Raw genomic sequence first — 11,077 nt, forward strand, 5'->3', positions numbered from 1 at the left:
CAATGGGGGTCTGATAGGAGGCTGCTAGGGGCTGATGAGAGGCAATGTGGGATGGTGAGAGACATGGGCAGCTGATGAGAAGCATATGGGGGCTTATGAGAACTGATGAGAGGCTTATGGGGGCTGATGAGAGGCATAGGGCTCTTATCTGAAGTCTGATTGGAGGTCATTTACATTGGTGTCTGAGCTGAGATCTGATTGGGGGTCTGATCTGAGGTCTTATTGGGGTCTTATTAACATTGGGGGTCTGATTGGGGCTGTCAGCTGAGGTCTGATTAACATTAAGGGTCTTATCGGTGGTCTGACCAGAGGTCTAATGAAAAATATATTTTTTCTGTTTCTAAAGTGTTTTAGAGAAGAACTTAGTTCTTTAAAGACCAATTTGTGAATTTACTGGTGGAAATTGTGCCCACTAGTTTCGTAAGATGTCGAACAGATAAGTAAATCTCTCCAAAGTCATTTACTTTCATTACAATCAAAGGCATAACATAAAATGGTTTACTGCAAAAGTATTCACACCTCCCCACTTCAAGATTAGGCTCTGCACTGTGAACTCCAGAAGTCGGTTTGGGCAGCAGAACAGAGTGCCAGAGTCCACTGTATCCGGCATAGCTGGATACCACCGATTCTCTATAATGGGATCCAGTGGGGATCTGGCCACTTTCCAGCATATATGCCGGATACAGTGACCGGATCAGAGGCTTTTTGTGGCTGAACAAATAAAGTTGGGGTTACTCCCAAAGTGACTGCCAGCAGTGTCATACTGGGGTTCCTGGGGCCCACCAGAGGAAATTATTCTTGAGCCCAACCTTAATGTCATCAATAAAGTTTAAAGGGTTCCGAATCTAAGAACTAGAACCTAGTGGCAAGTGATTGGCCTTTAGTGCCCCTTTACAGTAATCATGCCCCCTTAGTGCGCCGGGCCACAGGGAGGCAAGGGGGCAGCAGGATCTGGATAGGAGGGGAGTGGTGGTGGTGGTAGCAATAAGGGTGGTTGTAGACCTCATGATGGCTAATACCTCTCCCCAGTGCTCCCTGGGGCTCTGTGAATGCAGTGGTTGAAAGGTTCACCCTTTCTTCCTTTCGGAAAACACCCTGGACTTTCTGGGGGCTCCTGTCTAGTGGTGGTTGAGATGGCTTGATGTTAGGTAGATGGATGTCAGGCAGGACAGAAGAAGTAGGTAGATTCGGCGGATAATGGTAGAGTCAATGAATATGTTTAATTACAATAAATAAAGTCTGTCTGTATTGAGTTCAGTACTAGGTACATTTCCAAGGTGTATTACAGAGTAGTCTTTTCCCAGTAGCTGTGTATTGGCAGCAGCAATGATGGTAGTAGTCCTCCCTGATTGCTACAACAATTTACCGCGACAGCTGTTTGTTTCCTCCTCCGCTAATATTAATCTGCTTTACATTACTTGTCTCGTCCACCTCATTATTCCTAAGTACTATGGAGTATAAATATGTGAATCTTCAGATATTGTCTTAAAAGAGGCCTGAGTGGTCTCGAAAGGTTGCAATTCTTTCATAATCTTTTTCGTTAGCCATTAAAAGGTATCAACCACTGAGGAACCTTATCTTCTATTTACTGGCTAACATGCTAGAAATGTTACCGTATTGTTTTATAAGACTCACTCGCTCGGGGGGAAAAACGCCAGTGTGAATACTAGGGTTGTTGCGGGTATCGAAATTTCGATACCCAATCTATACTTTTGTCCCGGTATCGATACGATACCGGGATTTCCGTTTTTTCGATACTGGGCTGCGCTTCTGCGCAGTCTAGTATCTCTGAACATGAGCGCGCTGCTATCGGCGCGCTCATGTTCTCTCAGCAGCACGGGGAGAAGGAAGCTGTCCTCCCTCCCCCCTGTGCTGCTGCCGCTGCCACCAATGAGAAGAGAGGGGCGGAGGAGGGGCGGCAATGAGAAGAGAGGGGCGGAGGAGGGGCGGCACCACGGAGGAAAGGCGGCAATGAGAAGAGAGGGGCGGGCGCACTGCGCCACCAATGATAGGTTTATTTCCACACAGAGCGGCGCCCAGCGTTGTCTCTGCACTCACCATTAGTCCTGGGCGCCGTTCCGTTCGCCCGCAGTGCCCCATTACTGTCTCCTCTCCTGCTCCACATGCTGCTGATTACTATCGGAGCGATGGGAGGAGACATCAGCTTCACTAGTGGGCGTTCCTTCTCCCTGCGCTGCGATTGGACAGCGCTACAGCCAGGAAGAAGGAACGCCCACTAGTGAAGCTGATGTCTCCTCCCATCGCTCCAATAGTAATCAGCAGCATGTGGAGCAGGAGAGGAGACAGTAATGGAGCACTGCAGGCGAACGGAGCGGCGCCCAGGACTAATGGTGAGTGCTGAGACATCGCTGGGCGCCGCTCTGTGTGGCCTGATAGTGAAAGTCTGGAGTCCCATATAGTAGTCAGTCTTTAACACATACAGGAGGCGGGTGCTGGCAGCAGAATCGCATTGCCGGCACCCTGCCCCTGACAGGGAGCTGCGATCAGCGGCAGTTAACTGCCGCTGATCTGCCAGTACCCGCCTCCTGTATAAAGGGGTAATTATCATTGGTGGTGCAGTGTGCCCCCCAACCCATTAAAATCATTGGTGGCACAGTGCGCCGGCCCATCTCAACCCCCCAGTATTAAAATCAGGGACCTCTCCCCTCCCCTCATTGGTGGTGCAGTGGCAGCTTCTGATCGGAGCCCCAGCAGTGTAATGCTGGGGCTCCGATCGGTTACCATGGCAGCCAGGACGCTACAGAAGCCCTGGTTGCCATGGTAACATCCCTGATGCTGTGTGCACAAAGCACAGAGCAGCAGGGACAGTGTGAAGTCCTATTCACCCTGATAGAGATCTATCAGGCTGAATAGGAAAAGGGATGAAAGATCCCAGGTTCTAGCCCCTAAGGGGGGGAAATAGTTATTAAATAAAAAGTGTAAAAAAAAAAAAAAAAAACACTAAAATATGAAGTATAAATCACCCCCTTTTCCCAATTTCACATATAAAATATATAAATAATAAACATATTACGTCGCCACGTCAGAAAAGTCCAAACTATTAAAATATAAAAAAAAATCTAGGTGGTGAATGCCGGAACAGAAAAAATAAAATAAAAACTGCGCGATTCGCCATTTTTAAAAATGAGGAATGCACGTGGCTTTTTTTGTTTATTTTTTTTGCGTGGTATCGAATGGTATCGAGTATCGCAATACTTTTTCATGGTATCGAAACCGAATCAAAAATTTGGTATCGCAACAACTCTAGTGAATACTAATGAGTGCTTCCATTATGGTAGTGCTCCCTAGTATGCAGTTGGGGGGAGAGGTGAATGCAACGCTGCTAGAGCTGGCTGTAGTCATCGCTCCCTTGTCTTCCACCGGGCGCTAGGCTGCACGGTCCTGACTGGGTACAGTGTCAGGACTTAGTGTGCACGCTATGACCTCACGTGTCAGGTCACAGTGCAGCACGGGCTCGGAGAAGAACGGAGAGCGGTGAGTGCAGGTAGAGCTGCTGGATGTGCAGTGGCAGCAACGTCCAGAGAGAAGTTATTTTTGGTTTGAACTGAGGTCTGATATTGAGGTCTGATATTAGGGTCTGATTTGATGTTTCATATAGGGGTCTGATCTGAGGTCTGATTTGGGGGTCTGATCTGATGTCTGATATAGGGTTCTGATTTGAGGTCTGATATAGGGATGTGATCTGAGGTTTGATATAAGGGTCTGATCTGAGGTCTGATATGGGGGTCTGATCTGAGGTCTGATATGGGGGTCTGATCTGAGGTCTGATATGGGGGTCTGATCTGAGGTCTGATCTAAGGTCTGATATGGGTGGTTGATCTAAGGCCAGATATGGGGGTCTGATCTAAGGTCTGATACAAGGGTCTGATGAAAAATATTTTTTTCTGATTTTCCTCCGCTAAAAGCTAGGTGTGTTTTATAAAGTGAAAAATTCAGTAAATATGAGAATCTTCAGATGCTGTCTTAAAGGGCATCTGTCAGCAGTTTTGTACCTATGATACTGACTGACCTGGTAAATGTGCGCTTGGCAGCTGAAGACATCTGTGTTGGTCCCATGTTCATATGTGCCCGCATTACTGAGAAAAATGATGTTTCAATATATGCAAATGAGCCTTAGGAGCAACGGGGGCGTTGCTATTACACCTAGAGGCTCTGCTCTCTATGCAACTGTGGAGTCTTCTAAACTTTGACAGGGCCAGGCAGGCTTGATTACGTTTTTTTTGCCCGACTCTTGTCAGTCAAAGTGGAGAGGGTGCAGCAGTTACAGAGGAGCTGAGTCTTTAGCTGTAACAACAACGCTACCATTGCTCCTACAGGCTCATTTGCATATATTAAAACATCATTATTCAATATGGGGACACAGTAGTTATTACCCCTTAGCGCCCCACACAGCAGTGCTGCCCTATTACTGCCCATCTTACAAAAGTGCTTCCCCCTTTGTGTCCCTTCACAGCACTGCTGCCCTTTTAGTGCCTCTTAACATTAATGTTGCCCTCTTAGTGCATCTTTACAAAGGTGCTACCCCATTACTGCCCACCATAGAAAAGTGCTTCCCCCTTTGTGCCCCTTCACAGCTGTGCTGCCCCTTTACAGTAGTAATGCCCCCTTAGTGCCCCAGCAGTTTGCTGGCCTACAGGGGGAGGCAAGGTGGTAGTAGTAGCTGGAGAGGACGAGAGTGGTGGCAGTATCAATGACGATAGTTGTAGTCCTTAAGATGGCTAATACCTCTCCTCAGCACTCCCTGGGGCTCCATGTGTGTAGTGGTTGAAAGGTTCACCCTTTCTTTCCTCAGATGACTACATGGACATTCTAAGGGATCCTGCCTGGTGGTGGTTGAGGTGGCTTGATGTTAGGTAGATGGGTGCAAGGCAGGAGGGCAGAAGTAGTTAGAGACGGCACATGATGGTAAGAGTCAACAACCAGGCCCTTTTTATTACGATAAATAAAGTCTCTCCTTACTGAATAGACGATGGGAGTTGAGGTACAGAGAACACAGTTCCAAGGTATATTACAGAGTAGGCTTTTCCCAATAGCTGTGCATAGGCATGAGTAATAGTCCTCCGAGTCTCATGCAAAGTGCACTTTGCAATCTTCCCCAATAACCACAAGCGTGCAATCTCTGCAATGACCAGTCTGCGGGGTGAAGATCCTAGCTCTAAATTGCCAGTCCGTCTCACAAGTGTGATAGGTGCTGAAGCAATATACCCTTTCCTCAGCAGTAAAGTCTATTGCCATAAGTGAACGTTGTCTTACTGTCTTTTCAGCACATCCTTTATGTGATTCTCAACCAGGAATTCTCTGTCAGTTTTTTAGTCTCAGGAATGGTGTATTCCTGGATGAGGCTTCTCTTTGGACCTACTTTTCAGGAGCTTACACATGCATATGTAGTCTCAAGCTTTTATGACTAGACACTTTGTACTCTAAAAGTCAGAGGGCAGGTTGAGCCTTTTCCCCTGGCACCTTAACTAGGACTGCCAGTGTTAACTACTTGTTGCCAGTACATAACCATTTGGGACATACACAGGGCCGTATTTAGCTCTTGAGCTGCCCTAGGCCCTTTTAGTTTTTATGCCCCCTATAAGTGAGTCAGGTTAAAGTTGCTACCCAAAACAGTTCAGACAGCTGTGGACCAGTGGTTGGCTGAGCAGACATCTCCTGTATGCTGAGCACCAGAGTTTGAAGAGCAGCAAGCGCAGGCCTCGCCATATATTAGGCGCATCCTCCTGTAGTCCACGAATCTAAACAGAAATCAGCAGAAGTTCTGAGCTGCTGTAGATTTCTGATTTCAGTTGCTTCAGAAAAATGAAGATAAATTTGTTGTGGTGGCTGACCATGCCCCTTAACTATTCTTGTCACGCTCTCTTTCAAAATGGTGGCAAGGGCAGCTCGAAAAATGCTATTTTTTTTTTTTTTAAAGTCACAATTAAAACGTTGCAAACACACAGGTTGTGACTTGTTAACACCACTTTTCTGGTACAGAAAATCTCCCCCATTGGGTTGTTTATTATTACATTTTAGATTTTTTTTTTCCCCCCAATTATTATTGTTTGGGGTGGGTAAAAAAATTGCATTTTGCACCATTAACTGGGGCATCCATTTATGGAAAAAAAGGAAATTCCCCTACATCACTGATTCAAATTGCAGCATTTCATGTTTAACCACTTCCCGACCGCCCATTGACTATAAAAATCCTTGGGCGGTCGGTTTATCTCTGAATGGACATTCTGGAACGTCCATTCAGAGATTGCAGCTGCACGCTAATCGTGCAGCTGCCAAGCGGGGGGGCCGCTGTCAGTGACAGCAGGGCACCCCAGAGAGAAGGCAGGGACCGTTCCTGGGTGTCCCTGCCTTCTAGATCGCTGTATATACATTAGCGATGTGTATACAGATCAGGAAGCGCTATGCTGCTTCCTGTCCCGACCTCCGGGGCCTGAAGAGTGCAGGAGCTGTCGGGTATTCCACAGACCTCGATCAGCCCTGCACTTCGGCTGTACAGTGCTGTATTATGCTGTACAGCCTCTCTGGGGGGTGTATTTCCTCTGTAACTGTCAGTAATCAATGGTTAAAAAAAAAAAAAGTTAAATGTCCCCCAGAGGTCTTGTATGACGTTATGGGGGACACAAAGTGTAAAATAAAATATTTTTAAAAAAGTGTTTTCAAAAAATAAAAATAAAAAAAGTTTCACATAAAAAAAAAAATTCTCCCCAAATCCGTCATTTAAAAAATGTTAAAAAAATAATTTAAAAAAAATAGACATATTTGGTATCGCCGCGTCCGCAACGACCGGCTCTATAATAATATCATATGATCTACCCCATCAGGTGAACGGCGTAAAACAAATAAATAAACATTGCGCCAAAACAGAATTTTTTGTGAGCTCACCTCCCAAAAAACATGTTAATCAATAAAAAATTCGTATGTACCCCAAAGTGGTAGCAATAAAAACGTCACCTCATTCCGCAAAAAATAAGCCAGACCATAGCCAGAAAATAAAAAAATGGCCCTATGAAAATTGCAACACAAAAACATTTTATTTCAAAAAATGCTCTTATTGTGCAAAATGTAAATGTTTCCTTTAAAAAAAAAAAAACATATTTGGTATTACCGCGTCTGTAACAATTGGTTCAACAAAAATATCACATGATTTTTAGTCACCTCACCTAATACATAATATCAATCAAAAAGTCATGTGTACCCCAAAATGGTAGCAATAAACCTCGTCCTGCAAAAAACAAGCCCTCACACACGACTATAGCCTGAAAAATGAAAAAATTTGGCTCTAAGAAAATGGCAACATAAAAACATGATATTTTTTCGAAATTTTTTTTTATTGTGTTTAACGTAAAAAAAAAAAAAAAGTCATATTTGGTATTGTTGCGTCCATAATGACCGGATCTATAAAAAATATCCCATCAAGTGAACAGTGTAAAAAATAAAATAGAAAAATGACACCAAACAGCTTTTTTTGTGACTTCACCTCCCAAAATCAAAAATTATTGATCTTAAATTCCATGTTAGAAAATCCAGCTGCCGCTCCCTCCCTTCTGAGCCCTGGCGTATCCCTAAATAACAGTTTACAACCACAATTGGGGTGTTACTGTATTCAGGAGAAAGTGGGTAGGAAATTGGGGGGGGGGGGGTATTCTCCTGTTATCTTTTATGAAAAAGAAAGTTTGGGCCTACAGCCCAATTTTCTTGTAAAAAAAAAAAAAATGTATTAAAAATTCTATGAAGAAGCTGTTGAGCGAAGTGCTCGCTACACCCCTTAAAAATTCCTTGGGTTGTGTAGTTTACAAAATGTGGTCACTTTTTGGGGGTTTTCACTGTGGTGTTACCTCAGGGCCTCTTCAAATGCAACATGGTGCCCAAAGACCATGATCCATGAACGCTGATCACAGTCCTTGAATCCCTCGGATGCTGTGGTTAAAAGTGAACACGCCACCTGAGTGGTGAAAAAGCGGGAGCCGGTAACAGCTTTGACTCGGGAAAGCTGTTACCTTGTAATGATAGGCCAGAACCTGCTGGAGGCTTCGATCCCTATCACAGGAATATTCCACTACAGGCCTGTAGGTGGCAGCACTGCATCGGAATATACTGAATTTGAATTACAAAATAGAAACGACAATTTAATTATTACTTGTTATAGTCATCTAGCATGACTTAAAAAAAAATGTAAAAAAAAAGTTTTGAAAAATACAAATATATATATATATATATATATATATATATATATATACAGTGTGTATATATATATATATCTATATATCCATAAAAAGATTCAGGCAGCACTCCCTTTAGTGCAGAAATAATGCAGGTGCCCGCGGTGGTCCCTCGATATGGGACAAATTCAGTAGAGAAGGAAAGTCCGCAGCACTCCTTTAAGTAAAAAAGTGAATTTTATTCACACATGTCAGTCTGACATGTGTGAATAAAATTCACTTTTTTACTTAAAGGAGTGCTGCGGACTTTCCTTCTCTCTATATATATATATATATATATATATATATATATATATATATATATATTCATATCCCTTTCCCCAAAATAAAAATAAACAAGGGGATCTCAAGTGGCCTGACAGCAGAGGCTTCCTCACACAGTCAGTCTTGCACCACAGCTGGTGGCCCAAATGACAATGACAGACAGCCTCACCACCCTCATCCCTCACTGAGCGAGGTGACCCCTTTACTCCCACTATTCATTCACACAGACAAATGAAGAACGTGAAACTAAGTACTACAGAGCCAGTCTCTTACCCTAGGCCCTGGGCCTTGATTTATGTATTTTTATTTTCTTTCCTGGCCTTAGGATCCTCTATGGCGGGCTCCTTTTTTTCCTGCCCAATACAGAACTCAGTAATGTCTGTTAGTTCTGATAGTGAGCTGGCAGCAGAGCACTAGTGCTCTCTGGTGGGCAGGTTGATTTCTGGCTTCGGCTGAGTGGGCAAATTTTCCTTACCGTCGCTGGAATGGATTGGTGCAGCACATGTGGTAGATGATGAGGGTACCAGCTCAGGATGAAGATTGCTAGTGGAGAAGGCGGAGTGGCATGCTTCCATTTCGACTCTGAACCTTGGGCAGTTTCAAGGGCACCACATAGGCTGAGCTTTTTCTGACCGAAATGGTAATAACTGGGCTAATCATTACTGTGTTGCTTGATCCCATGGTAGTTAGTGAAGGTTCCAGCAGGCTGGTCATCTGGAGCTCATGGTAGCTGTACTCCTCGGTACGAACTCTTGTCTAGGAGATGGGTCCATACTTGAGGTGACCCTCCAGCATCTTATACAGACCTCAGGCTATGGATGGGCCAGCTGGCTTCTCCGCCCATACCTCAGGTGCTTCGGATGGTGCTAGGGTTCTGGGTAGCCCCATGACCCCTGCTGCAAAGTACCATCTATGGGGGTATACTCAACCCTCTCCCCTAGATGCATACTATGCAGGTGTTAGGACAGATGTAGCTTTTTGACTTACTGGTGATGTACCAGAAGCTCCCCTGCAGTGTCATCATCTAGGAGGAACCCAAAACCGTGGATTATCAAGAACCAAAGCACAGTTCCCTACCTCTGCTCCGGTATGTGGTTCCCGACCAGGGGGTATTCAAAGCTTCGGAGCACCCTCTGATCCTGCCAGGATTTCTCTGCTTATGCTGCCTTTATCTCCTCTTTTATAAGTTCTGCAAGCCTAAGGCCTTGGCCTCGACGAGGTAATAAAACAAGCAAAGTCACTTCCTTGCTGGGGTGTCATATAAGGGCTCCAGCTGTGGCCTTCGCACCGGCCGATGTGGGGTCTAGTGGTTGGTATAACGGACGATTTTAATTCTGAACAATGTTCAATTCCTCTAGGAGGTCTAGGAGTTCAGGTTAGTTCCCCCAGTACATCTGGGACCAGTTTGTGGGGCTCATGATCCTGACATCTTGCCTCCATCCTGTTTTACACTTTGTCCCATCTTGCTCTCGGCTTGGCACACTGTCTTTCTGGGTGACGTGTCTCAGATAAGTGGGCCATCTCCAGGGCCTGTTCTCAGCAGGAGGCAGATACACTTGAAAGCAGGATATACCTCAGCTGTCCCGGGACTGCAGAATGGGATGGTTGGGAGGTATGTTGGGGGTGTGAATACCTTTTATATGTACTCCATATAAAATGCCATTGATTTTAACTGTTGCTTTTGTCTCTTACAGATTATCCACGCCAGTGACAATAACCGATATGGCAGCTGGCCAGCAGAAATCCAGATTGTCGGATGTCTCCCGAAAAAAAATACATATACGAAAATTTAATAACTGGACTAAAAAATTCAGGAACCTTTAAGACAAAGACAGAGACTTCTAAGGACTTGAGCTTGCCAGCTCACAAATATTCCTTTGTATAAGAAGCTCTATGGAGCGGCAAAGGAAGGACTGACATTAAATAGGCAAACTGCAGGACATTTTTTAATGAAAACCCCCCAAAAATCTAGTTTTTGAATGCTATTTTTATAATACAGACAACGATTTGGGGGAAGAATGAATATCTATGTATTTATGTTTTCTCAGAATTATGTGCATTTGAAAAGACTGATCTGAGGAATAGTACGTATCAGGTCTGTAAGATTCTACACCCCCCCACCACCCCATTACTCAATAAAAGTCAACTAGGATTTTTTTTAAATATTATTAATATTTTATTACTTTTTATTGTATCATTATCATTATATTTACATGTGACCGTCATAGCAGTTTTTTTTAATGGTTGAAATATTAATTCCATTTACATCTACTAAAGAATGTGTCATCATTGAGTCCCTGAATCCTTCTGTAATGAAAGAGGATGTGGATCCGCTATGCCACTTGAACAGATTTGACTCGGGGCTGGTACTAAGGGCATTATCTTAGTAGCCTCCAGGTATTCACTCTACATTAATATGGACTTCGCTGCAGGGAAACCACCAGGCCAGAACCTCCTGGCGTAGTCTCCGTTCATGTGATTGTTGACCCATGGGGATCAAATGACAAAGGTGCGGAGTCCCAAGGGATCATGGAAAAAATGTAGTCAAGGAACAATCCAAGGTCAGAGCAGGA

General features: G+C 44.4%; 1 protein-coding gene across 1 annotated transcript in view; it reads left to right on the forward strand.

Moving 5' to 3' along the window:
* Positions 1 to 10,745, forward strand: part of FAM3B (FAM3 metabolism regulating signaling molecule B) — a 51,004-nt gene extending 40,259 nt beyond the window's left edge. Inside the window, exon 8 of the mRNA XM_044287483.1 lies at positions 10,199 to 10,745. Coding sequence (XP_044143418.1) covers positions 10,199 to 10,297 — 99 coding nt within the window. The 3' untranslated portion in view covers positions 10,298 to 10,745. The remainder of the gene's footprint in view (positions 1 to 10,198) is intronic.
* Positions 10,746 to 11,077: the final 332 nt, after the last annotated feature.

Source organism: Bufo gargarizans, chromosome 3 (assembly GCF_014858855.1).
Source record: "Bufo gargarizans isolate SCDJY-AF-19 chromosome 3, ASM1485885v1, whole genome shotgun sequence".
Classification (NCBI taxonomy): Eukaryota; Metazoa; Chordata; class Amphibia; order Anura; family Bufonidae; genus Bufo; species Bufo gargarizans.